Genomic DNA, 27,909 nt, shown 5'->3' on the forward strand with positions numbered 1-27,909 from the left:
TTTATTTTTCTTTTTTGACAAACAAACTTTTTATTCCTCTTATTCGGCTCAAATATTTATCATAATATAACAAACTTTTTTCTTTTTTAATAAATATTATAACTAACTTTTTTTTCCTAAGATTATAATTATAAATAAGACTGTCCTCTTTTGCCCTTACTCTCACGCACATAAAGTCATCAAATATTTTTGAGTCCATTCTCTTCCTTCAATTTTTCTCCGTGTGGCCTAAAGTTCTTTTTCTCTTGCAAGCACTTCGTGAGACAGTAGAGTTTTCGTGCTAGGAAAAAAACCGTTTAAGGTAAGAAAAGACTCTAAATTAGATGAATTAGAGGAGTTTTTGTTGTTCCACAGGAAATCTTGATTTTGATGTTCATATATGAGCGATGTGTGAATTTTCTCATGTCTAAATACTAAAAGTTGAACTTTAATGTATTCATGTGGAAAATATGATTTTTATGCAATAAGTGATGAAGGTTTTAATCCCAGAGAACTTTATACATGCAGTGTCGTGTCTCTTTTGAGGCCTTAGGGTAAATTTCTTAAGAAGTCATTGGCATTAATTAATTTTTCGAATTTTCTTTAATTTTTGAAAATCAGGGGCTTATACTCTTTGTTTGATATATATTCTTATTGATACTATGGATAAACATATAAATATAATAGATACTAAAAAGTAAATGGAAGGAAAAAAACCGATGAAAATATAGAACCTAGTAATGGATAGAATTGCATATGAAATACACGACAAGTTCATGTTTGTTATCTTGCTCGAGAATTCACTTCAAATTATGATATGAATATGAAGATATATATATGCTCGAGTGAATAAATTGATATGTGAAGGGGCATGTTATAATATGAAGTAATTTTTATTTTTAGATTCAGTATATTTGTAATATGAATCTGTGTCTTATGATCTTGGTGAATATTGAATACAAAATGGGACAACAGGAAGCTGGGGTTTTAATTTTGGTGTTTGTCATTATTCCTCTTGCTTTGTGAATATAGCTAACATACTGACTAATATGCACCATCAATTTAAACTCTATTGAATAACTTCCTTTATTTATTTATTTATTTTGCAGATAATTGCATTCTACTCATTAATTCAACCATGTCCTCCTTCAAACATGGTTTTGGTCTCTACCTTCTTCTACTTGTCTTTTCCCACAGCCTGCTTACGAATCCAGTGGCCTATGCCTGGTTTGGCCTCGGAGGTAATTAATACAAACTTATTCATGTCATGTTGCATTTGGTTTATACGGTCAGACTTACTGAATTTATTCTAGTTTAATGCACTTAGCATTAATGTAAAGTTTACAAGCTATCGATTGCTATGTTTATATTATTTGATTTAGAAATTACTATAAGTTATTCTCCTTTCCGATTAGGCTCCAATGATTTCTTTCAAATTCTAGAGTCCATAAGCATAATAACATCTTCTATGCAACCAAGTAATCAACTTTCTGGATGTAATCCTCATCCTAATCTCATAAAAAAATACATTTTTTTTATTTCTTTTAAAAAAAATCAGTTTGTTTTTAGAAAAAAACTATATTTTTGTGTTACTTTTCTTATATGAAATGCATCAATTTAATTTTTGTTGTAGGCTTTGGGTTCATACCATTCATACCTAGCGGAGGGCATGTTACAAAATATGATATGCTTCATGGCATCAACACTTATAGAAAAACTCTCAACCTCCCTATTCTTGAGGAAAGCTACAAGGCATCTTGTTTAGCCATGAAAATTGCATATGATCTAGAAGATAAGCATTGCGAAGACTTTCATGATTTTTATCCTTTACCTGGTATCAACTCCAAAATTCCAAACTTCCAAAGGAGTGTTAAGAAATGTGACATCAACATCAACACCACAAGAGATGGGATCATTATGCCAGTTTGTGTGTCCAAAATGCGCGAAGCTGATTTGATTTCTAGTTACACTAAAAATAGTCGCTTTACACCATATTTGAATAATTCCAAGTATACAATAGCAGGAGTTGGTCTTGATCTTCATAAGATGGTTCTTATAATTGGTACCAACACAACTTTTGGAGATTTTTCTTATGCTAGTTATTTGTTTAATGGTGCTTCAAAGGGTCATTGTCTACCAATGATGACTGCATTCTTGAGTTTGTTTGTTTTTTTGTTCATCTAAACTGAATGCAATTTCATTATATATATATATATATTGAAATGTAACCAAAAATATATATATTGAATAAACTTATATTTATTTGCTATTGGTCGAGTTTTTATTTTTTTATATTGGATTTGGAGTGTTCTATTATTTTGTCAAGTTGTTGATTCATGATTTGCTATCGCGAAAAGCCCTATGCATTAATGTGGGATTTTTTTAAAGTATAGTTTACAATTTACATCTTAGGCTTTGTTTGCGAGTTGATTCAGGATTTGCTATCGTGAAAAGCCCTATGCATTAATGTGGGATTTTTTTAAAGTATAGTTTACAATTTACATCTTATGCTTTGTTTGCGAGTTTTGAAGGGAATGAAAGGAAAGGCTAAAGAGGGGAGGGGAAGGGAAGGGAGGGAAGGGAGAAAGGAAGGAAAACATTCCTCTTGTTTGGGAGTTAAAGAAACCAACAAGGAAAGGAGATTGAGGGCTTATGTTATAATTTTACTATTTTACCCTTTTTTTCTCTTAAAATCAATACATTGTGTTATACTTTGTAATTTATGTTTGTAATTTATTCAAAACAACTTATCTCATAAAAAACAAATTATTACGATCTATTTAAAAAACAGCTTATTTATAAATATAAAAAAAACTTATTATGATCTCTTTTTAAAAAACAACTTATTCAAAACAACTTATTTATACAAAACAACTTATTACGATCTCTTTTCAAAAAACAACTTATTCAAAAAAACTTATTTATACAAAACAACTTATTACAATCTCTTTTTCAAAAAATAGCTTATTCAAAACAGCTTATTTATACAAAACAACTTATTACTATCTCTTTTTCAAAAAACAACTTATTCAAAACAACTTATTTATACAAAAAAACTTATTAGGATCTCTTTTTCAAAAAATAGCTTATTCAAAACAGCTTATTTATAAAAAATAAAAAAAAACAACTTGTTACTATCTCTTTTTCAAAAACAGCTTATTCAAAACAACTTATTTATACAAAATAACTTATTAAGGTCTCTTTTCAAAAAACAACTTATTCAAAACAGCTTATTTATACAAAATAACTTATTACAATCTCTTTTTCAGAAAAAAAACTTATTCAAAACAGCTTATTTATGCAAAAAAACTTATTACGACCTCTATTTAAAAAACAACTTATTCAAAACAGCTTATCTTATGAAAAGCAATTTATTACGATCTCTTTTCAAAAAATAGCTTATTCAAAATAACTTATTACGATATTTTTTCAAAAAACAGCTTATTTATCCAAAACAGCTTATTATGATCTCTTTTCAAAAAACAGCTTATTCAAAACAACTTATTTATACAAAAACAACTTATTACGATCTCTTTTTCAAAAACAAAATAAATTAAAGAAAATTTAAATATTAAAATAAAAGTGGAACAAACTAGTATACTTACATTTTCATTATTCCAATTATATCCTTAAACAACAACTTTCTCTATAATAAAGATTGTTGCTGGTGTCATTAAAAAACAAAAGAATTTAGATTATATTTTTTTGTTATATTGTTGGTGTCATTGAAATAGATAATCATGATTAGTTTGGTTTGTTATAACTTGAAAGCAACAAACATTTATATTTTTAGTTTTAATCAAAATCAAAATGTCATAAAAAAAATCTTTCATAATTTTCAAACGTTATGGCAATAAAAAAAGCAGAAAGATAGTTACATGAGGTGCCCCTCTTTTCGCTAGTTCTTGTAGTAGCATCTATGTCTAACGCCATATTTTATTTTTTATGATAAAGCTAACCTCATATTGACTAGTGACTATGTAACTTACCTTTTGATCCATGACAAATAATCTGCACCTGTTTTCGTTAAAAATTTAAAAGTAATATATACAGTCCACGAGGATGAAACAAATAAATTTACTTTTATCTGGACAAATAATATGAAAGCTGTATGTAGTGGACTAGTTGTTCCATTCAATCAAATGAAATCAAAGTATTCATGTAAATCTATTTTATGATTATCACTCACATTGATTCATTCATAAAAAATATAAAATGTGTAGTGGTGCCATCACACATCAAAGTTAGCATTAACATTTGCCACTAAGATCTATCATTCAAATAGAAAAAAACATTTCTCACAAAAAAAAAAAAAAAACAAAAAAAAGCGCTATTCGCACCGAAAGATAGTAGCCATAACCGAGAGAGAAAAAAAGCTCGAATCTCTCAGCTATGGCGGAAGAGGAAGAAGACGATGAAAGCTTCGGTGACTTCAAATTCGCTTCCTTTCCAAATCAACAATTCTCTTCTACCTCCGTTGATTGGGGAGGTTTCGTCAATGGCGGGACTTCTTCAAAACCCTTTGATCCATTCACAGTTTCATCGGATCCCATTCAGAAACGTGTAAACGAAACCAACGGTGTTTCTGTTGAAGCAAACAAAGCTCGTGGTGCTATTCCTCTTTCAATCTTCGGTGAGGAAGATGATGAACCTGTTGTTTCTGCTTCTTCCAATGATTTTTTCTCGAATAAAAGTAACGGTGGTGGTGCTGTGAAAAATGGATCTGATTTGAATGGTGGTGTTGGAATTAGTGATTTGATTTCCAATTTATATTATCAGAAGCCAAAGGTTGATTCTCAAAATGGATCGGTTTTGAATTCGATATCAAATGTTGCTGCTACCAATCCAAAGATTAATGGACTGGAGAACTCGAATGCGAATGATTTGAATCAGGATGAGGACGAGGATGAGGATGATGATGATGATGGATGGGAATTCAAGTCTGCAGAATGGGAAGCTGGAAACAATAACTTGAATGTTAAGGTAAATTGGTTGAAGCTGAATTGATTGATGGAAAGTATATAAATTTAGCGTTTATATTAAGTTTGATTGATTTGTGCTCTTGTGACTTCAAATAATGTGGATGCATATTTTTTATGATTTGTTAAATGGAAACTAGCGTTTCCTTGAGCATAGTTAGTTGGTAGAGACACTGCAATATGCAGGGTCCTTAAAGGGAAAACTTTTAGCCACTAGCTAATTGACAAAAAAAAAATGGAAACTAGTTTTAGGAAAGCTTTGCATTGTTCTTCATATTCATGTAATTAATTTTCATTTGGAGGAAAAAGGACTAGTTAATTAAATTGTAGTGAAATGAGAAGAAAAGGGTTGGAAAGAAATGCAAGTGGGTGTTGATCAATTCACTGTCTGGATAAACAACTCGACTAATCCTTAGTGGAAAAGCAATTATCATTTAAGCACTTATATTTGAGCTAATTATATATTCAGACATAAAGTATGGTTAAATTGATTTCATGTAAGTTATACGCCGTTTTCTTAAGCTATTATGAAGAGCTTATCGAAATTAGCTAAAAATAGCTCATGGACATGTCAGAAGATGTTTTACTCCAACTCTCTCAAACACAATGTTAAGTACTTATGACAGTAAATAAGTCCATGTTCGTAAGTCAATCCAAATGCAGCCCTATAAATGCTTTATGCTTTACTTTTTGTGCTGGTGTAGTAACATTTATGTTTTAGTAATATATGAGGAAGCTATGCTTTTAGGCAAGAGATTCATTTCAGGATTCATCACAGTAACACTTGTTTGCTTAATTATACAGACCTTTTGTTTTTTATCGTAATGGGTTTCATTTAACTAATAATCTGTGTTTATTTTTAAAGGTTGAAGCGCCAAAGCATGGTAATAGTGTGGTTGGTGTTGGTGCTTTGTTGGATTCATCCCCTGGAATTTCTGACAAAGTTGGTGAGTGGCACTTGGGGTTTGAATTCAGTCCTATTTCTGCATCTCACAGCCCGCAGCCAGGTCCGAAAAGTGAATCAAATGAAACTGGAGCTGGGTTTAATATGTTCAACCAAACTTTTGGGAAGTTAGTGAATGCACATTCATGGCCAGGATCAAATCAAACTTTGGTTGGTTCTTTTAAGTTTTAACATAGTTTCCTCATTTTATGCAACATTGTTCAGATTATCAAGGAATACACATTAACACAATCTGATTGTGAATTTTTGGTATTAGGAAGCACCAAAAAAGGATAATTTATTTCCCACTGATATAGAGGCATTCAATGGTAATGGTGGAGCTTCACATAGTACTATTGACCCATCTCTTGCATCACAATCTCATCAATCTAACGGGCGGGGCTTTGGCTTTGATTTCAATTCTAGTTCCAAGGGTGAAGACAGTCTATTTTCAGAGTCATACTTCAAAACCGGAAACAATCACGCCGAAATCAACAAAAGCAATTCCTCCCCAACCAATACAAATGTTGATTTAGTTGTCAATCTGTTTGAATCAAAGGATGCAGACACAGAAATAGGAATAAAACATGAGGTACTAAATCAATTTGATGTCATATTTTATATATCGTAGGGATTGTCTTGGTTTGATTTTTTAAAAGAGGACATTCCATCTTGAGTTCTTAAACTTTGCTTGTGTATCTACTGAATTTTTTTTTTTTTTTTATGAATCAATCTTATGGCACATTCTTTTGTCGAATTGTCAAATAGTCTTCATACTTTTTAAACATATTGCGCGTGCTACTGTTCTTTCTATTTCCAGAAGCCGCTAATAACTTCAGAGGATCGTAGGGAAGCCTTGCCTCTGTCAATTTTTGGCGATGATATTCCCGATACAAATGAACATTCTAAGTCTCAAGATTTGTCTCCCTATGCACCAGTATCTCCAATGCAGAACAACTTTAATAGTCCTGGTTCCAACTTATCTATCAATGACTTGATATGGACTTTATATAGTCAAACTGAAAAAAAAACTTCTCCTGATGTGACACCAAAAGCAAGTGAAAACGACATACATGTCTCCCCCGAATTATCAGGCTCCAATTTGGATAACAGTGATGATTTTGATGATGATTTTGGGGACTTTAAGGATGCTTCACCTGAAACCCAATTCGCCCAGGAATCTGCACAAAACACTTCTTTTAATCATCCTACAGAATTCAATGAGGATGGATTGCAGACTTCCTTGGAAGTTTTAAATTCTGATTTGATCAATGACGATGATGATTTTGAAGATGATTCGTGGGAATTTAAGGATGCTATATCTGGAACAAGTACTCAAGATCAAGCATCTACTATAGATCACAGAGATTTATTGACGCAGTTATCAACCAAATTAGAACAGTCTGATTGTATGGAGTTTTTTAGCAAATTGAAGGATGAGTTGTGCAATAATGTCCTGTTCCATCTTCAGAACCTCAAGGTAGGTAATCTTTTGTGTTCTTTCTTTCATAAAAATTGGATAATACTTACTGGCACTGAAATTATTCACAAACATATATTCTTAGAAAGCTCAAGATGTTGCGGCTCTTTCGGGTGAAGATGCAAAAGTAAAAGCTCTTGAGGTGGAAATTCAGGTCAGTATATGTACCGGTTTATGGTTATCAAATTTTGTGTCTAATATTTTTTGTTAGGGCTATTTATTTTCCCCTAACAATTGCAACTCTACAACCTTGGGAAGGGGATAGGGGAATAGAGCTTTCTCCATGAGAGAATTGGAAAATCTCAAGGTAGATTTCTCAGGATTTTAGCACGAAATCTACCAGAACCCCAAGCCTAGTGTGGTATGGTTGTGACTTGTGTTTGTCGTTTCAAAGGCCTATGTTAAAAGTTAATGCTTGAAGCCATTAGTTAATGTTGTTGTGAAATTGGTCTTCTGCTTGTTATATGTGTGTGCATTTCTGTTATTACCTAAATTTATATGCTAATTATGGTTTATAGGTGAATCAGCCTTGTTCCTACTAATCTTATCTTTTACAGGAATCTTCTGAGATACTGCATCAGCATCATATGAGCGTACCTGTTGAATATCTCTCAGAAAATTATTCGCCGAGAAATGTGAACTTTGATGAGCTTCTTAAAGTTTTGAAGGAGCCAAAGTTCCTACCTCTTGAATCAGAATACCAACTAGCATCAAGGTTGTCTATGGTACGTATAATTTTGAAAATATTTTGTTGTATTTTCAAGTTTTATTCTTTTGTGTGGGTAAATATGTAGTATTGTGTGAATTACTGTCGGAGTTTAATAGTTATATACTAAACATAACTGATTTTAGGGTAAGTAATGATATTTTTGAGCTCTTAAGGTTAATTGAATGTATAAGCGTTATATTTTTCTTGTTGTATTTTATCGATACCCTTCTTTCTTACTGGACCATTTAGCTTGACAGCACTTGTTATTGCATGATCATATTTGCATTTGGTAGGCCGGGACGGATATAAAATCTGCCATGGAACTCTTGAAAGATGCAGTATCAACATTAAGAATTCTGCAGTTGGGATCAGGGGAAGAACAATCTAATTATCTTACTATATGGTCCAAGATTGCCTTTGTTTGTTCTCAAGAGCTGAAACATGGTGCTTATATCTGGAAGGAAGCGGTACAAAAGAATGTCCATGACCAGTTATTATCTATCCCAAAAGGTAAGCCACTTGATAAAATCATGCCCAGTCATGTGCTGCTGTGCTGCTTATGGAGTATGAATTAACTTCTTCCTTTTTCTGCGGTCCTGGGTTGACATAGGTGTTCAGTATATCTATGCACTTGGAGAAATTTATAGAGTGGCAGAAATTGTTGGAGCTTCGGCAAAACTTCACAAACCATGGATGTTGTCAGGTTCCATAGATTGTACAAGTTTATTTTCCCTTTTGAACGAGTGTAATAGCCTATGGTTGGCTTCAGGACTTGAAGAAGCACTTTCTAGTATATCAAATCACAATAACTTTGACGCGGATGGCATCTCAAGGGAATTAGTTGAATCCATTAAGTACATTCATGAATTTGATGAGCATGCACTTCAGAGCTATGTCATCTCAGGAGAAGAAACTGTGTGCCAGTTGTCAGCCTTGCCTGCTGGTTGCATACCAGGTATTTGTTCAATAAGCTTAGCTGTCTTTGAAACCCCATTGATAAAATATGTCTTGAAAGTTATGTTTTTAATAGGAAATATTTTTTCAATGTAACGAAGTGTTAACGTGTCTATCAATGACGAGAACAATGTAAATTTTCCATACATTTTTCGACAAGTATTGATGCATGGAATTAGAATATCTCTTCAACTTGACTCCTTTGGCCATCTGCCGTATAGTAGAGATTTGACCTGGGGGAGTAAACTATCAAAACACCTCTAATATATAAGGTGGAACAAAATAAGTTGGAATGGGTCTTTCTGCATTATGTACTAATAGTTGAATGTTGAACACCAATTTACATATGATTTAGTATCTATTTGGATCGATAGCTCAGAGGCTATGCTTTTTATTAAGGGAAGTGGGAAATGATGTGATGTTTTTCATCTTTTCATTTAAAAACGGATAGCGAAAATCTCAATTACCTAGCATCCTGTTCAGCCTGTAATCTTTTGTCTTCTCTGATTTTTATTCATCAGGGCTAAATTTGGCAACATGGAACGGGAAGCCCTACTTCGTCAATCTCGCAAACTTGTGGGTCAATCTAATAAGTTCGGATCCTCCCCAGTGATACCTGACAATTCAATCAAGTCTTTTAAAACACGGAGATTCTTTCAGTAGATTTTTCAGTGTGTAGTTAAAAAAAATTACACTCTAAGAAAAATCGATGTGAGATTGTGGCAGGATTCTTTTTTGTTTTGTTTTGTTGGGGTGAGGTGCATTGGCAGCTGTCGTTAACATGAAAGTAGATCGTTGTGGGGGACGAAAGTTGTATGGTTGCAGTGCTCTGGAGTCTGATCATGCAAAGTCACCAATTAAGTTAATTCTTTCTTCGATAGGTACCATTTTTTAAGTGGAAGCATTGAAACAATAGCCGGCTGTTACAAGTGTAAAATGTATTACTAGTGATTACAAAGAACTATACTACATAGAGTAGAATTCTGGATACGATCCAGTTTTGCAGAGGGAATGATACTGTTTGTTTGTCAAATTATGTTGTTATTTGTAAAGCAACTGGGATTCTTCCCTCAACCATATTTTGTAATACTAGTATTTTGGCATGATTTTATTTAATAATATAAATAATTTGATTGATTTAAATGTGTAACAAACTGTCTCCATTGTGCAGTACCTTGGCTCAATTTGGGAGTTTGGAAGGGAAATGAGGAGAGGGCTTTGGGGGTGAGAGTAGAGGAAATCTCTCCTCCCCTTGTGAATCAAAAATATATATGCAACTAAAATCACTTCTCTCCACTCCGATCTTTTGAACCAAATGTATAAATAATTAAATTTCTCCTTTTCCCTTCATTAAAATCTCTTCTTTCCCATAAATGTTTGGTGAAATAGGTCAAACGAATTAACGCTAAAAAAAAAAAAATATTTAGTAGACAAATTGGAAATTGCTCTATGCGTCCATTTAACTGTCCGCACGCAACAAATCAACTATCATTTTTGAAATTGTTGGTGTCACCTCAACAAAGTTGACATACTCCGTGGCATTTGCTTATTAGAGAAGTTAAAAAAATTGTTTATTACATATAGCTTAATTTCTTAAGTGTCCTTGACTGACATAAACCTTGCTTTAATGAATGCAACTGGACTTGTCTTTCCATCTTCCTTGAATTTGTTTTGCTGATTTCACATTGACAAAAATGTTGAGGTTATACACAAACAATATGTATTGAAAGACCGATAAGAAGGGGTCTTAAAATAGTGGAAAAAAATGTGTGTTACTTTGCTGATAAGAAGAAGAAGAATTTATTTCTGAGACATCAGTGTTTGTTTTATTTTTATACTTACTAGTGACAAATACTTCTTCGATGTGTTTCTCATATTTATCACAAATCAATAGTATATATATAAAGTAAGGATTTTTATGCCACATGTCACTTCCACATTCATTCTCAATATTTTTATTATTTTTTCTATTTTTAAAAATCAATATTGTATTTAACATAAATATCTCAACAACATTTTGATCTTATCCACTCAATATTTTCTTTAATTTTTTTTTGAATTTCTAATCATTTATGTAGCAGAAATATCTCAACAAACTACACATAATACTTTCAACAAAGTTTACATGTATGATCATATTTTATGATTAAAAGACTTCAATTTGTTTATTTGTTTTTAGGAAAAGAAACTTCAACTAATTATTACTAATCTTTTAGCACTGTATCATCCAATTAGTTTTTATGTTTGAGGAAAAAAAGGGTTCAATTAGTTTTTATTTTTGATAAAAAAAAAAGGTTCGATTAGTTATTATGTTATCTTTTAGCAACATATTCTAATGCAAATGTTAATTATAAATAAATAAATTTTTGTTAATCGCATATTTACATATTTTAAGCACAAGCAGAAACTCCAAACCTTCTTTTCATCTTTTATTTTTCCTTTTTCAGGTTTGCCAAACACCAATTTTATTCCCTTGCAATCGATTTTTTTCTCATACGCATGGACCACGAAACAAACCCATGACCACATGTTTAAATGGACCCAAAACTCTTACCACTTGGACTAATTCATTATTGATTTTGTTACACTTTTTATTCTTGCATTGGACATTCATCTCATCATTTATATATATATATATATATATATATATATATATATATATTACTATTTAATATCTAACCCGGGCAACGCCGGGTCTCTAAACTAGTACTTATCAATGACAAAAAAAAAATTATATTTTCCAATGACAAATACTCGTCTTATGTTTTATTTTCTTTCTATTAGTAAAAAATAATAAAAACAATGAAAAATATCTATCTCATATTAATTTTTATATTTATTATATTTGACAAATTCTTATCCACAGTAGCTTGGGGTGCAAGAATGATGTAACTTTGGGTGCAAGATTGCATTTTTTTATTTAAGAGGCCCAAACCAAGCCCATTGTTCAAAACCCTAAATCTGCATATAGCCTCTTTTCCTCTTCACTACACTCCATCGATCTCACTGTAATAACTCTAATCTTCCACTCTCCGATTACACTCGTTTTCATCTTCGCTAGACGTTTGTGTAACCCTAAAAACATGTTGGACATCAATCTCTTCCGTGTAGAAAAGGGTCACAACCCTGAAATCATCCGTGAATCTCAACGCCGTCGTTTTGCCAGCGTCGAAGTAGTTGACGAAGTTATCAATCTCGACAAAGAATGGCGAAAACGTAATCATTTCTTCCTCCTCTCTTCATCTTCTGTTTACAAATTTCAATGTCATTAACCTAATCATGTTTTGCTTATTTTAGGTCAATTCGAGTTTGAGAATCTCCGTAAAGAAGTCAACAAAATCAACAAGGAAGTTTCCAAACTCAAGCGAGTAAGCATATCACTATTTTAATTTTTTTCTTTTCTTTTCGATTTTTGCATTGTTGATTTTGTTTCTGTGTGTGTTAGGGTGGTGAAGATGCAACCGAGTTTATTTCTAAATCTGAGGAGATTAAGAAAAAGATTGCTGAAAAAGAGGTTGAGGCTCAGGAAACTCTAAACCTCTTGAATTCTAAATTGGAAACCATTGGAAACCTCGTTCATGATTCTGTTCCCATCAGCAATGATGAGGTTTGTTTTATTTACAATTCTATTGATTTTTTTTTTTTGATAATGTAGTGTTTGTATTGAAATTCATGGGATAATATATGTTTTAGGCAAACAATCTTGTTGTCCGAACATGGGGTGAGAAAAGAGATGAACCGAAGCTCAAGAATCATGTGGATTTAGTTGACTTGCTTGAGATAGCTGATTTGAAGAAAGGTTTGAACTTATTCATATATTCAAATTCAACTATTCAAGTCACATTGTTTATTTACTTACTTTAATATTTTGTGAGATTTGGAATGTGATTCTGGGTCAGGATGTGGCAATCCTCTTGTTTTTGTAATCACAGTAGCTATTTGTTTTCGTGGTAGCTAGTCTTTTTTTGGTGTCACGAGAAGCTAACAATTGTTGTTTTCAAATTCAATGTATGGTGGGGTTAAGGGACCTCAAAAAACAAAAACGTTGTTCCCTTTTACCCAACACTTTTCTTTTAGTTGTCCGCTTCCTTAATTGTTTCATGTGTGTTATAGGTTAGCTGTTGCACCTATTCATGATTTGTACAATAGCTTTCCGCCACTATCCCGAATCTGGACACTGTCAAGTATTTTGATATAATTAACATGTTGCTTGATGCCTTAAAATATAATGTAAAAGTGTATAATTTCTTTTAGTTAATTGTGCATCATCATTTTCACTGTATTTGTGTTTCCCAGCTGAAGCTTTTTATGTTAGTCACCTATGGAACACTGTTGTGTTTCAACTGCAGTAGATAAGGCTTTCAATAGTTTCTACATTTCTGGTCATATACCTATTTTGAATGTATCTAATATTTTGTCATGTTATTTGATGCATGATAGGAGCCGATGTTGCTGGAGGTAGAGGTTTCTATCTCAAAGGAGATGGTGTTTTTCTTAACCAAGCTCTAATCATGTTTGGGCTTAATTTTTTGGCGGAAAGGGGATATACTGCATTACATACTCCATTCTTCATCAAGAAAGACGTAATGTCCAAGTGTGCTCAACTAGCCCAATTTGATGAAGAACTTTACAAGGTAAAATTATCAAGTTCACTCCATTATTGATCTAGGTGTCCTTATAAGAATTCAATTATAAGACATGTTAGTGATGCCTCGGTATATAGTTGATATTTTTTTAGATTCTTATTACAACCTTATAATTTGTTTTTTAGATTCTTATGTTTTATCTTTTTAATGTGCCAAACTGCAAATAACATTATTGTAGTGTTTCTTTTTTCTGTTGATTGGTTTTCATTACCACGACAAAGATAGCTTCTTTGTTTCATTATATTGCCATTTTTCAATTTTTCCAAAGGAATGATTTCCTCACTTAACTTTATAACAAGAAGCATACTGGCATGGTGCAATGGTGGCATTTTTGTATTATACTCTTTCTGGTATCCATTTTAAGCAGAAGCATCTAATTTCACACTTACTAAGAAATTTGGTTAAGTGCAAGTAATTTTCTCGATCTCGTAATATTTTTTTTTTTGTGTGTGTGTGTGCATCCTAAGAAGCAATTTCGATGAAAAAATGTTCCATGAGAATAAGAGTCATTGAAAAATGAAACTTAGGGCTATTTTAGGAATGCCATCATTATTAATTATAGTGAAAGAAGTTTTTATTTTTTTGTGGCAATTGAATTTGAATACTTTATATATTTAATGCTTACATTCGAGACTGGAGGGAGTTAAAGATTATTGAATATACTGTCTGAAATTAAAACTACATAACAAGCTATTATCCCCCCAATCTTTTTCCTCTGATTTGAGCTTATCTAAGGATTTTCTTTTCTTCTTTAGGTAACCGGGGAAGGAGATGATAAGTATCTGATTGCAACAGCAGAACAGCCTCTGTGTGCATATCATTCAGACGAATGGATCCATCCTACCCGTCTACCCCTAAGGTAACTTGAATTTAGTTACATGTTTAATATTAAAATTGGATAATTGTTTTTTAATCTTGGGAACATGCTTGCTGTAGGTATGCTGGATATTCATCTTGCTTTCGTAAAGAAGCTGGATCTCATGGTCGGGATACTTTAGGAATCTTCCGAGTTCACCAGTTCGAGAAGGTGGAGCAGTTTTGCATGACTACCCCAAATGATAATGATTCAGGGGACATGCATGAGGAAATGCTCAAAAACTCTGAGGACTTCTACAAAGCGGTATGACAACTTCCTTCATAATCTTCCCTCCATTAAGAGATGGAGGTGTTGTTGTATATTATATTATATAATATAGTTTTGGTATGGTTATTGAATCCCAGTGTTAAATTAATCTAAAGGATTAACCCACTGTTATGTCTTTGACATGCCAAACATGTCTAACCAAAGGAATGTTTAATGCATCTTTTTATTTTTTGTAAATTTTGATATATATGATTAGTTCCTATCTTCTGTATTGGTTACTCATACATTTGTAATACAAATTTTGTATTACATCACTTGGTCGTTTTCAACCCAAATCAATAACTTTATTTGCCCTCTTTTTTTTTTTTTTTTTTTTTTATTTTCTTCTCTTATGTAATTGCATTTTATTTATTGTAGCTGAACATTCCCTATCAAATTGTTTCCATCGTATCTGGAGCTTTGAACGATGCCGCAGCTAAGAAGTATGATCTAGAAGCATGGTTTCCAGCTTCTAAAACATACCGGGAGTTGGTGTCCTGTTCAAATTGTACAGACTACCAAGCCCGTAAATTAGAAATTCGATACGGACAGAAGAAGGTCAGTATACCTAAGTTCAATATTGTTGGCTTTATTATTTAGTATTATTTGCTAAGTGTTGAGTTAAGAAGTTATTCTAAAGAGAGGGGGATCAGTATGCCCAAGTTCTTCATATATGTTGAACCTCGTTATATCAATTTATATAACCCATTCTTCTGGAAATTTCTAAATTCTTTCTTTTTCTGCTGACTGGTCTTTTATTGAAATTTTACTTTGCAGAATAGTAAATTTTATCCTTGTTTAAATTTTTTTGGAATAATTGTCAGTGATGGCGGTGCTTACTTCTATTTTGATGACTAATATTTACTTTGCAGAAGAGTAAATTTTATTCTTGTTAAATATTTTTAGAATAATTTAGTTTGTGATGGTGGTGCTTACTTCAGTTTAGAAGACCAATATATTCTGCAGTTAAACTCTGATGGCTTTATTATTAGTATTATTCGCTAACTGTTGGGTCAAAAGTTATTCTAGAGAGAGGAGGGGAGAGATGATTCCCTGTATATGTTAGAATCTCGGAATATCAGTTTATATAACCCATTCTTCCTGAAATTTCTAAATTCTTCCTTCTCTGCTGACTGGTCTTTTATTGAAATTTTACTTTGCAGATGAGTAATTTTATCCTTGTTTAATATTCTTAGAATAACTGTCATTGATGGTGGGTTAACATCTGTTTAGAAGACTAATTTAGTCTTCATTTAGACTCATAGCTTAAAGTGTGTCAATGATTGCCATGTTTTTACTTGAGCAATATGTTCTTTTGGCTAACTGAATTCAACGCTATTTAAAGACTGTAGTTTCATAATTTTTTTAACTGTTAGGCTTTGCCCTTTTATCCTGTTGCAGAGCAATGAGCAGTTGAAGCAATATGTTCATTTGTTGAACTCCACTCTCACGGCTACTGAAAGGACCATTTGCTGCATACTAGAGAACAACCAGAAGGAGGATGGAGTAGAGATACCAGAAGTCCTTAGGCCATTCATGTTTGGAAAAACTTTCCTGCCATTCAAGAACCAACCGAACAATGAAGCCAAAGGGAAGAAATCGAAGGCCTAATTTGAATTTTTTTTTTTTTTTTAGTCAATGATATTTTAGAAGAAATTGTTCAGAATTGTAGGCCATGACCGCTGTTATTCCTCCATCATAACCTGTTTGTGCAGAAAAGACATACAACGTATTTTGTAACTCATCAAACCTTGTGTTAAATTCACTCTGTTGTGGTGGCTTATACATTTTAAAAGATTAAGATTCTGGATCAGATGTCCAGTTTTGGTTGAAAAGTTCTGTGACAAAAATTGGCAAAGCATGTTTATTTTTGTTGCTTGAAAAGTGAGATTTGAGTGTATTCAGTGCAAGGGAGTCCTGGTTTATGGGATTAAAATTCTGAAGTCTATTGGTTTCTATCTTGCAGGGCGTTGAAACATGTTCCATATAACCAAGCTGGTCATGTTCCATTTAATCGAGCTGGTCATGTTCTAAGTTCAATTACGAATTTCATTGGAAAGAAGAATGCAGTCTGGAAAATTGGGTCTAGAATATTCAATGTTTTGTAGTAGGGAGGGAATGCGGTGGTTTTATTTGGTGGCTATTTTCTGGCTGGTTTTTTACGCATTTTTTTACAACTATGAATAAGATTGATTTTACCCTAAAGCTTTACATTTTCTGATCTGAATCTTAATATTCTTCTATGCTGTCAAAGACTTTGTTTTTAAAGGATACTAGTTTAGAGCCCCGGCGTTGCCCAGGGTTAGATTTTAAATAAGTTTGTGTGCATGCATAATAATATCATAGATTGTGTAAGTATATTAAATTGAATTTATTTAAATTTAGAATTATAATAATATCTTGAAAATAAATATAAATGGTGAGATAAATGTCTAATGCAAGAATAAAAAGTGTAACAAAATCAATAATGAATTAGTCCAACTGATAAGAGTTTTGGGCCCCTTTAAACACGTGCTTGTTTCTTGGCTCATGCATATGAGGAAAAAAAAAAATCGATTGAAAGGGAAGAACTCACCTTTTGTGCCCCACCAATTCCAGATGGAGATTGGTCATCTCTAATGATGATGGAATTTGTGAACCTATATCATGGTTACCCAAAAAAAAGTATAACGAATAAATAGACAAAAGACATATAAATTAAGGGTAAATTAAGGGTATTTTTGAAAAGAAAAATACAATCTAAAAAAGTGCTGAAATGGATAGTTTTCTTTATATATATATATATATATATATATATATAGATATTTCATTTGATTTATTTTATAGATTTTCTTGAAGAAGATATTGCATTTGAGGTAACATTTTTTTGTTTAAAGAAAATGCTTGTAATATTCCATTAATAATTAAAGAGCTATTATTTTTATTTTTTTTTGGTACAGAAAAGAGGATTATGCCCAAAGAAAATTAAGAAATTAAACGAACATTCCTAGGCATGCAAACTCTGGAAATGTCCTCAAACAAAATACTCTGCAGCTCCCTTGAAGGGACCTCTAAAACAATGGGAACAAAAGAATATTGTGTAAGACTATACGCAGCTAACCAGTTTGCACTTCTGTTTCCTTCACGCAAGGTATGATTTATTTGAACCTCCCCAGGAAGTTCAATGAGATCTCGAATTCGACGAATCAAAACGAGGATAGCCCCATTAATCTTGCAATTTCCTGTCACCATGTCCACTAGCAGCTTGGAGTCGCTTTCCACAATGAGTTGCGAAAAACCTTGTCTTCTGGCTATCCTTAAGCCTTCATACATGCCCCACATCTCAGCAAAAAGAGCATCACATGTTCCAATCTTCCGAACATAACCTTTTAGCCACTGACCGTTGGAGTCTCGAATAAGGCCCCCACAACCTGCGATGTCCATTGACTCCTTATAAGCCCCATCACAATTCAGTTTCACCCAATCTCCATGTGGTCTCTTCCAGCCGATGTAGATAGTGTCAAAATTTTGTGACACTTGTGGTAGGTGAGGATGTTCGCCCCTTCCAATGGCTTGGACAAGTTCAAAAATGATACGAATAGGATCAATAGGCCGATGAAAGTCCTCCTCAAAGATAGATTTGTTCCTCCACTTCCAGAGATTCCAACATGTCACTAGAAAGATAGATCGCCATTCCTCCTCATGTGATATGTGCTTCTCATGGGTGAGGTTATTGAAGATCCAGTCCCTGCAATTCAAAGAAAAGAAATTAGTAATATGATTAGATGCCACTAACCTGATCCAAACCTGGGTTGCGTAAACACAGTCACGAAAAACATGGATAATTTATTCGGGAGAATCAAGTTCAATTCTTAGTTAGGTTATGCTTATTTCACGGTCGTTAGGGCCTCCATCTCATTTGACCCGGAGGGATTAAAGATGAATATTATTTGGTTATGGTGATCATCACTAAATTTGAAGTTAGACAACAAACAATACTTATACTTGAATTTATACTTCATTTAATTAATAATTAATGTTTATTGTACCTTTATCTACGAGATATCATAGTCTTGTTTGGTGGACAAGATAAAAGGCATAACATGATGTTGCATCATAGGTTCCAGGGCCGGCCTAAGGGTCAAGCAACTCAAGCAAGGGTTTTAGGCCTCAAATTTTGAATGAAAAAAAAAGCCTTTAAAAAATTAATTTAGTTATAAGTATATTATATGACAGATAAATTACAGATATTTGCATAACTTAACTGATTATCAAAAAGGTCTCAATTACTCTTGGTCATAAATTCAATTTTTGGTCTCCACAAAATTAATTTTATATAAATATTTTGTTAAAACAAATAATTTTAAAGGCCACATTAAAATTTTTGCTTTAGGCCTCTTAATCTGTTAGGTCGGCCAAATAAATTCATAGTGCCTCAATCCATTGTTTGATGATACATCATGATATCATAATTCATAAGTTAATTTTGAAACTTATCCATTTGTTATTTATGTATTTATAATTCATATCCTGAATATGAGTTAGGTTTATCCTTATAAACTATTTTTTTTATATTAGATAAAAAATTAAATACTTAATTTACTGAATTTAGAATATTTGAAAGTAAAATTATTATTAAAAAAATAATTTATAATAGTAATAATCAACTGAAGCAAAAAATATTTTCCCAAATGATTTTCCAATTCCAAGTAATTATCAATTAATTTACAACAAAAAAATAGCGAATTATATGGTGAAGTAGGGTGCAAGACAAGAAATAAGTGACAAATATATAAAACCCATCACCGTAATCAAAACTCTCAAACAGTCAAACGGCACCGTCTAGTTCACACTTCACAAACACAGTAAGATTTAGGGTTCTTCTTTTCCCTTCGTTTTCGCTTCGTTACATCGCAATCTCACTCTTATTCGTTTTTCGATTCTAGTTTTTCTTCTTTCTGCATCATCAATGGCGAGAGGTGTACCTAACACAGTTAACCCACACGCTCGTACCGGAGTTCGTATCGTCGTTGCAGGTGACCAAGGAACCGGTAAATCAAGTCTCATCAGCACCGCTTCCACCGAGAATTTCCGTCCCAATGTTGCTCCCGTTTTGCCTCCTACTACGCTAGCTGTTGATCTTTATCCTGATCGTGTTCCTATCACCATCATCGATACTTCTTCTCGGTAAGAAAATTTCACGTTCTTCTTTAGATTCCTTCATTAGCAACTTAATCACGTTTTTTAATTTTTAATAATTGACGCATGAATTGGAATCGATTAGGCTAAAGCACTGGTGTTTTGATTTTTCAAAAGAATTAAAACTGAGAATTGGAGTTACTTTTTGTATTATTACAGCTTATTTGCAGCTTATATCACAATAATTGTTAGATTGTTTTTGTATTTGCTAAAGTTATGTTTACAAGCTATATTGGAAAACTTATGAAAATAAGCCAGAAAAAAGCTTGTGAAAATTGTCATAAGCTGTTTTCATAAATTCTATAAGTTTGCACAAACTATTTCAATAGCAAAAGAAAAAATAACTGTTAAATTGTTCTCGTATATGCCATAGAATGTTTTTACTTTTTACAAGCTATATTGTAGAACTTATGAACTTAAGCCGAAAAAAAGCTTGTGAAAACTGTCGTAAGCTGTTTTCACAAATTCTTTGCTCACGCTATTTTTATAGCAAAAGATAAAATAATTGTTAAATTGTGTTTTGTATATGTTATAAGTTGTTTTTACAAGCTATATTGGAGCTTATGAACATAAGTTGAAAAAAGCTTATGAAAATTATAATAAGCTGTTTTCATAAATTCTTTAAGATTGCATTTGCTATTTTTACAGCGAAAGATAAAATAACTGTTGAATTGTTTTTGTATATGCTTGCTATAAGTTGTTTTTACTCGCTATATCGGAGCTTATGAAAATAAGTTAAAAAAAGCTTATGAAAATTTTCATAAGCTGTATTCATAAATTCTATAAGCTTGCACAAGCTATTTTTATAGCAAAAGATAAAATGATAGTTAATTTAATTGTGTATATGCTACAAGTTGTTTTTACAAGGTATGTTGTAGAACTAATGACAATAAGTTGAAAAAGCTTATCAAAATTGTCATGAGTTTTCATAAATTCTCCGAAACAGTCACGCAAAACTTATGCCATTAGATAAGCTTAAATAAGCCAATCCAAACAGGCCCTAAATCTGTAACATAATTTGGAGTTGATGTTTGAGACCATTTTGGTTTTTGAGTTGTTTGTTGATCAATATAGTCATATTATGTTAAGTTTTTATTTATTTATTGAATTATGTTTATGTTATATATTTGCCTAATAAGAGAATACATAAAAGCTTACACTGCAATATGCATTTCATGCTTATTTTTTTTTTTTTTTTTATCTATATGTTATCGCCAAGGAAGTGTTTACCCTAATCTGAATGTTAACCATTTTACTTTATTGTTCCTGTGCTTATTATTGTTATTCTTTTTGCAGTGTTGCGGACAGCGATCGAGTTGCTGAAGAACTACAGCGGGCTGACACCGTTGTCCTCACTTATGCATGTGATAGACCCGAGACACTTGAAAATTTAAGTACATTTTGGCTCCCTCACCTCCGCAACTTAGAGGTTATGATCTCTCCTGTTATTGTTTTTGTGTCTTAAGTATTCTATACTCATTGCAATTCCTTTAGCCCCCCTCCCCCCTTCCCTAAATGAATAAATAGAATAAAAGAGGGACAAAATTAATATGCTACAAGAATGGAAGGGGAAAACTTGATATAGATAGGTATAAACTGTTAAACCAGTTACACTCATCTTTTATGTAAGAACATCTATTCATATATACTTGTTTGTATACAGATGCTAATTGTACAACTTAATTTAAATTCACATTAAATGCTTGTATTTTCATTTTCAGAGAGAATTAATGCTTGACATAAATATTTGACTGAATTTCATTAACAGGTGAATGTTCCAGTTATAGTGGTCGGTTGCAAGCTGGATTTGCGAGATGAAAATCAGCAGGTGAGCCTAGAACAGGTGATGTCGCCAATAATGCAACAGTTCCGCGAGATTGAAACTTGCATTGAGTGTTCAGCATCTAGGCTTATCCAGGTATCTTTCATTCATACTATTGCAATCAGATTCCTCCTTTGTTGAAATGTTATTTCGGTGCTGCAATTATGTCTTTCATACAATTGTAATTGAATTTTCTTTCTGAAGGTCCCTGAAGTTTTCTACTATGCACAAAAGGCTGTTCTTCATCCAACAGCTCCTTTATTTGATCAAGAAACACAAACTCTAAAGCCTCGATGTGTGCGGGCTTTGAAGCGGATTTTTATTCTCTGCGACTCAGACGGAGATGGTGCACTAAGCGATGCTGAACTGAACGATTTTCAGGTTTGACTTTTTCCTTCTCATATTGAATGTCAAAATTGTGGCTTGCTTATTATCCAAGTATTATAACATGACACGTTTATTATGTGAGTATTATGACATGTCACCTTTATTATCTTTGTATTATGACATGACACCTTTATTATCGTAGGTTAACCTTTGTATAAGATTTGTGAAAAATCTAACCAAACTATCTACAGGTTAGATGTTTCAATGCTCCTCTGCAACCAGCAGAAATTGTGGGTGTAAAGAAGGTTGTGCAAGATAAATTGTCTGAAGGTGTTAACGAACGAGGACTTACTTTGACGGGATTTCTATTTCTTCATGCCCTTTTCATAGAAAAAGGGCGTCTTGAGACTACATGGACTGTGCTCAGAAAGTTTGGATATAATGATGAAATCAAGCTTGCTGATGATGCAATTCCAACTTTGAAGCGCACTCCTGATCAGGTGTTTTTTTATTCTCTTTTTTCTAGTTGAATCTTGGCCTTGTGAATTATGCTCTTTATACGTTATACCTGTTTTGTGTTCAATTTGTTGACAACTTGGATCTTATATCTTACTCTATTCTCTTTGGATTTAATGTTTGCAGAGTGTTGAATTGACACATGAAGCAATTGATTTCTTGAAGACAACTTTTGAATCATTTGATGCTGATTTGGTATGTCCTTTTGCGCATGTGACCCTGAATAATTTTACTTTTCTTGCTGCTCCCCAATCATTTTCAGACATTTTCTCTACTGACTTTATCGCTGCACAGTTTGCAAATTAACCACATATTTTCCTTCATCTAGGATGGGATGTTGCGTCCCCGTGAACTTGAAGAATTGTTTTCCACTGCCCCGGAAAGGTAGATTGCTTTCCTAATATTATGACACGGAATCTTCTGTTGGGTAATTTTTCAAATGTACACACGACAGGGTGTGTTTTATATAATATACTTCTGAGTCTTTGCTTCTTCACTGTTTAAGTCCAGCTATGACATAATTTACATGTGAGGACCCTTGGCAATGTTATTTGATATTTTACAATTTTAAATTGCAGTCCCTGGATCGGAAATCTATATGAGGATGCTGTTGAAAGAAATGCATTTGGAGGACTATCGCTTGATGCATTTTTGTCCGAGGTGCACGAGTCTTCTATTTTTGTCTCTAGTCCCTCTTCCTTGCATTTTTGTTGAACAATGTTCATAGAAGAGTGGTGGGCTTCCATGGTTAATTTTATCACTCAATTTAAGTAGTGTTTTTAGAATCAAGGTTGCCTCAGATTTACATGATGTTTGTCTGGTCTGTGTATCTTTTCAATGCATGTACGATTTATTTGCATCACCATTGACTTTTTTAAGATATATATGTTCGTATAAGAGTGGTGGGCTTCTATGGATGGTTTTATCACTCAATTTAAATTGTGTTATGGAATCAATGTTGCCTAAGTTTCGCATTTATTTGCATAACCATTGATATTTTAAGATATATTTTTTGAACAATGTCTGTAGAAGAGTCGCGGGTTTCTATGGAAAGTTTTATCACTCTATTTAAATAGTGTTTGAGAATCAAGATTGCTTCAGTTTTACATGATGTATGACTGTATGTATGGTCTGTGTATCTTTTCAATGCATATAACATTTATTTGTATCACAATTGATATTTTAAAGAGAAATTATATGTTTTCTGGACAGTGGGCACTCATGACACTTCTAAACCCGGCCTTCAGTGTGGAGAATCTAATATACATAGGGTTCCCTGGTGAACCATTATCTGCTGTCCGTGTGACTAGGAAGCGACGCGTAGATCGCAAGAAACAAAATTCAGAAAGAAATGTATTGCAGTGCTTCGTTTTTGGGCCTAGAAAGTCCGGAAAATCCGCAATATTGAATTCTTTCATTGGAAGGTATTTTCGTTTTGTACCTAGAAGACTCCTGATAATATAGATTTAATTATCCGGCATCATGTCTTATTGCTGTTGAATTCATACTGCAGGCCATATTCTGAAGCTTATAATCCAACCAACGAGGATCGTTATGCTGTGAATGTTGTTGATATATCTAGGGTAAATGTTGTTGATATTTCTAGGGTACAATAATTACTTGGCTGGCATTTGATAATAACTTCTTACTGTGACAGGAAGACATTTAATTTATTTCACTTTTTGCCGCACCAGAGTCTTCATTTTTTTTGTCAATCTTTGTATTTATATCTCAAAATTCATGATTTTATTGTTTTGTTTGCAGGAAAACAGAAAATATCTCGTGTTGAAAGAGATTCCAGAAGGTGAAGTTGCAAGTCTGGTGGCCGACAAGGAGTCTTTGGCCTCATGTGACATTGCAGTTTTTGTCCATGATAGGTGACCGTTGATATTAAATATTTTGGTGCCTGTGGTGTATATAAATTTGAATATTGCCACTCGTTTCTTTGAATTTTTAGTTCATAAGCATATTTTCCTAAAATAACGTTAGGCTGAATACCACAATTTCGGGGTTGATTTTTCAAACTCATGATGGTGAAAACCCCCTCCAGTCTCGTTTATAAGCAAAAAAAAAACCTAATTTCACACTAGTTTTACAGTTTTTGTTAAATGTAACAAAAACATTAATTGTACTTCAAGGAAAATAAATTAGTGATGGAAGATGTTCCAAGGAAATAAAAGAGTTATTGGAAAATAAAAACTATAAATTTAGGGATGTTTCAGTGAAGATGTTATTCAACATGGGTGGAAGTAAATAAATTTGCTGATATTTTAGTGCATCAAACATGCGTGTTTGCCTATAAATTTGCTTATAAGTTAACTGTAATTTAATGTTCATGTGATCTGGACCATAAGCAACTCATACTAAGTACCTGGAAAAAATTTGGTTGTATAAAGCTTAGCTGATTAAAAATTTATTTTAGGTCTGACGAGTCTTCATGGAGGGTATCATATGATCTCTTGGTACAGATTGCTGGTCATGGAGAAAATACTGGCTATGAGGTGCCCTGTCTTATAGTTGCAGCTAAGGATGATCTGGATCCATTTGCATTGGCTATACAAGAGTCAACTAGGGTATTTTTCGTTAACTTATTAATTTGCATGATCATATACATAATTGTTGGATGTTTAGATAAATAGAGATTTAATGCGGCGAATGGACACATTTTGGAACTATGATTTCATCCAAAATTTTCTGATATGCAATAATTATATTATATAGCATGTAGTAGTCTATGTATATATGCTTTAATCTTTAAATTGAAATTTGATTAAGCTGATTGAAAACTAGTTCTATTTTTCTTGTTTCACTTTTTTTATATTGTGATGTTTTGAATTTTTGACATTTTTTTTTTCGCATTTCCATTTTACTGCTGTATGCCATCTTTGAATGGCAGTTTTATGCTATTAACTATGATTTTGGAAATATTGCTATACCTGTTTCAAGCAGAAGTTTTATTTGGCTCTACAAATCATCTGGGATTTATTAACTTTGATTTGCCTTTACAATTAGACAGTTTCCACTCTTATTACAACACTTTCATGTGCATTAGTATAGGTTCGTGTTCTGATATATGTTCAATTAAAATCTGTTAGTTGCAGACTTGTAGCTAGAAACCTGATATTGTTTTATGTCGTTGTTTGCATTTGATCCTATTATATTTGGAAAGTTACATTTTTCAACGTTTTCTACTGACTTGCAAGCATAGAGTGAAGAGAATACTGTCTTTTCCATCTATGGGTATCATCTACAATCAATGATGTGCCAATAAGCACAGCTGAGTGTTAGAATAGATTGTTAGGAGAAATGTTGTATTCTCATGTCTTCCTTGGCATATATAATCACGGCATATCTTCCTTGTCAAGAAAAAGAGCCGTCTTTACAATTAGACAATTTGCACTCTTATTACAACACTTTCATGCGCATTTAGTATAGGTCCGTGTTCTATCTATGCTTAATTAATCTGTTAGTTGCAGATTTGTAGCTAAAAACCTGGTACTCTTGGAGTTCATTTTGTGTCTTTGTTTGCATTTGATCCATATATATTTGGAAGCTACTGACTTGCAAGCTATGAAGCACGGATATGGACACAGACACTGACATGCCGACATCGCTAATAATTTGAGAAAATCACATATTTCAGTGTAATTATAAGTGTCGGTGTCGGACATGACACATGTCCGACACGAGGACATGCCTAATGCCAGGAGTGTCCGTGCTTCATAGCTTGCAAGCAAAGGTAAAGAGTGAAGAGAATACTGTTAGCTTTTCCATTTATGGGTATCATCTACAAGGAATGATGTACTGATAAGCATAGCTGAGTGTTAGAGGAGATTGTCAGGAAAAATGATGTGTTCTTATGCCTTCCATAGCATATATAATCATGGCATATGTGATTTCTTGATGGTGAAGTTTTTTAAACAACTTATCTTCGGACATGGCAATGTGTTTTGTAGGTTAGTCAGGACATGGGAGTAGAGGCTCCTATACCAATCAGTGTGAAGTTAGGGGATTTCAACAGTTTATTCCGCCGAATTGTAACTGCTGCTGAGCATCCTCATTTAAGCATTCCAGAAACTGAAGCTGGAAAGACCCGCAAGCAGATTAACAAGATCTTATCGCGATCTCTTTTGTGTGTTTCAGGTATATCAGTTTTCAGATTGATTTGTTAGTTGTTCATTAATTTTCATTTAACTTCATATGTTAAAGCTGTTCAGTCTTGTATGCTAACTAATAAAAGTAGCCTATTTAACCTACTTAAATTTTGGGTGACATGGTTTAATTTGTTTATGTGTTCTCTCTTTTGGTTTCATAGTTCATTTTGATTTTGCAATGATCTGTCATTTATAACCTTGAGGTGTTATGCAACTGAAGTGGTGGCTATTTGTGTTTCAGTTAAGCTTGTTTTGTTTCTATTGTGTTGATGATGGAGGACTTTTTCTGAAATCGTCGTTATTCTGATTCACCTTGCTGGTTTTGTTTCATTTTTTTTTTATTTCTTGTTGGGTAGAGATGGTTAGGTAGGGCCAATGAATTATCAACAAAATCAACTGGTAGCAAATGAATAAATAAATGGCTGTTAACAAGCCCCTACTTTTACTTCATCTTTTGACTAGTTTTGTTCTGGAGTTCCAAATACTTCAAATTTAAGTCACAAGAAAATATAACTGTGGGTTTTGTTTAATAATTTTATTAATGCATTATATTGCAGTTGGAACGGCAGTGGCGGTTGTTGGGATCGGTGCTTACAGGATATATGCTGCAAGGAAGAGTGCATCTGGTTAAATGGCAAAGGCTTTGTGCATGGGTCGTGATATATACCTTGATCTGGATTTAGTCTGCTCTTTGGCTAAAGGCTTTAACATTAAAGGCTTTTTTAAGCCATCTGCAATAGAGTTTGCAATATTTTTTATAACTATCACCACCTTAAGTTTAATTTTTTATCAAGGTTGAATTAGGTTAGCACAAGTTTTATACACAAATTATTGGATGCTTCATCTTTTTATTAGTCAGGGCCTTCATGGTGATATATTATATAATAACGTGTTATACTGTTAAAATGAAAGCATCTTCTTTGCATTTACCTTTACCTGAGGTTGACGTTGAAATGCATCCTTGAAGCTTATATTTTTTTTCTTTCTAAAACGTATTTTTTTTCCTCCCTTCAAATGGGTGTGATGACTGATGACTAATATTATACTCCCTCTGTCTCAGTATTATTGACGTTTTAGAAAATAAAAAAGGTAGCAAAAT

General features: G+C 32.9%; 3 protein-coding genes and 1 pseudogene across 5 annotated transcripts; all 4 read left to right on the forward strand.

The window, feature by feature from the left end:
• The first annotated feature begins 1,092 nt into the window (after nt 1-1,092).
• Nucleotides 1,093-2,246, forward strand: LOC146957225 (putative GPI-anchored protein At3g06035; annotated as a pseudogene). The gene is made up of 2 exons (XR_015018187.1): nt 1,093-1,220; nt 1,613-2,246. The product of XR_015018187.1 is annotated as a putative GPI-anchored protein At3g06035 (transcript).
• Nucleotides 2,247-4,219: 1,973 nt separating this feature from the next.
• LOC146957226 (uncharacterized) lies at nt 4,220-10,181 on the forward strand. The gene is made up of 9 exons (XM_085734800.1): nt 4,220-4,962; nt 5,824-6,072; nt 6,179-6,493; nt 6,722-7,381; nt 7,467-7,535; nt 7,939-8,106; nt 8,384-8,600; nt 8,701-9,045; nt 9,566-10,181. Exons 1-9 carry the CDS (start codon nt 4,372-4,374, stop codon nt 9,655-9,657), a joined length of 2,706 nt encoding a protein of 901 aa, XP_085590926.1. The 5' UTR covers nt 4,220-4,371; the 3' UTR covers nt 9,658-10,181.
• Nucleotides 10,182-12,040: 1,859 nt separating this feature from the next.
• LOC146957227 (seryl-tRNA synthetase / serine-tRNA ligase) lies at nt 12,041-17,018 on the forward strand. Of its 2 annotated transcripts, XM_085734818.1 has the most exons (10): nt 12,041-12,260; nt 12,342-12,412; nt 12,490-12,651; nt 12,738-12,843; nt 13,485-13,678; nt 14,446-14,549; nt 14,627-14,810; nt 15,192-15,371; nt 16,215-16,420; nt 16,807-17,018. In XM_085734818.1, the coding sequence occupies exons 1-10, from the start codon at nt 12,128-12,130 to the stop codon at nt 16,919-16,921; spliced, it is 1,455 nt and encodes a 484-aa protein (XP_085590944.1). In that variant the 5' UTR covers nt 12,041-12,127; the 3' UTR covers nt 16,922-17,018. The 2 variants fall into 2 exon arrangements, with proteins under 2 accessions (XP_085590944.1, XP_085590939.1); XM_085734813.1 differs by lacking the exon at nt 16,807-17,018 and having other exon boundaries at nt 16,215-16,648.
• A 2,596-nt stretch (nt 17,019-19,614) lies between these two features.
• Nucleotides 19,615-27,721, forward strand: MIRO1 (MIRO-related GTP-ase 1). The gene is made up of 16 exons (XM_085734828.1): nt 19,615-19,657; nt 19,739-19,979; nt 21,288-21,420; nt 21,760-21,909; nt 22,018-22,194; nt 22,392-22,640; nt 22,783-22,851; nt 22,985-23,040; nt 23,235-23,316; nt 23,869-24,080; nt 24,170-24,239; nt 24,421-24,533; nt 25,079-25,229; nt 26,613-26,799; nt 27,368-27,441; nt 27,481-27,721. Exons 2-15 carry the CDS (start codon nt 19,762-19,764, stop codon nt 27,439-27,441), a joined length of 1,941 nt encoding a protein of 646 aa, XP_085590954.1. The 5' UTR covers nt 19,615-19,657; nt 19,739-19,761; the 3' UTR covers nt 27,481-27,721.
• Nucleotides 27,722-27,909: the final 188 nt, after the last annotated feature.

Source organism: Medicago sativa, chromosome 1 (genome assembly GCF_051527215.1).
Source record: "Medicago sativa cultivar Bolivia chromosome 1, Bolivia_mono, whole genome shotgun sequence".
Lineage (NCBI taxonomy): Eukaryota > Viridiplantae > Streptophyta > Magnoliopsida > Fabales > Fabaceae > Medicago > Medicago sativa.

Excerpts from the sequence above, each read along its gene's own strand:
- LOC146957226 (XM_085734800.1), top strand. The coding sequence starts at position 4,372 with ATGGCGGAAGAGGAAGAAGACGATGAAAGCTTCGGTGACTTCAAATTC. Across the intron at positions 4,963-5,823 it reads ACAATAACTTGAATGTTAAG|GTTGAAGCGCCAAAGCATGG; the intron begins GTAAATTGGTTG and ends TTATTTTTAAAG. Across the intron at positions 6,494-6,721 it reads AAATAGGAATAAAACATGAG|AAGCCGCTAATAACTTCAGA; the intron begins GTACTAAATCAA and ends TTCTATTTCCAG.
- LOC146957227 (XM_085734818.1), top strand. The coding sequence starts at position 12,128 with ATGTTGGACATCAATCTCTTCCGTGTAGAAAAGGGTCACAACCCTGAA. Across the intron at positions 12,413-12,489 it reads AAGTTTCCAAACTCAAGCGA|GGTGGTGAAGATGCAACCGA; the intron begins GTAAGCATATCA and ends TGTGTGTGTTAG. Across the intron at positions 13,679-14,445 it reads TTGATGAAGAACTTTACAAG|GTAACCGGGGAAGGAGATGA; the intron begins GTAAAATTATCA and ends TTTCTTCTTTAG.
- MIRO1 (XM_085734828.1), top strand. The coding sequence starts at position 19,762 with ATGGCGAGAGGTGTACCTAACACAGTTAACCCACACGCTCGTACCGGA. Across the intron at positions 22,852-22,984 it reads AATCATTTGATGCTGATTTG|GATGGGATGTTGCGTCCCCG; the intron begins GTATGTCCTTTT and ends TCCTTCATCTAG. Across the intron at positions 26,800-27,367 it reads ATCTCTTTTGTGTGTTTCAG|TTGGAACGGCAGTGGCGGTT; the intron begins GTATATCAGTTT and ends ATTATATTGCAG.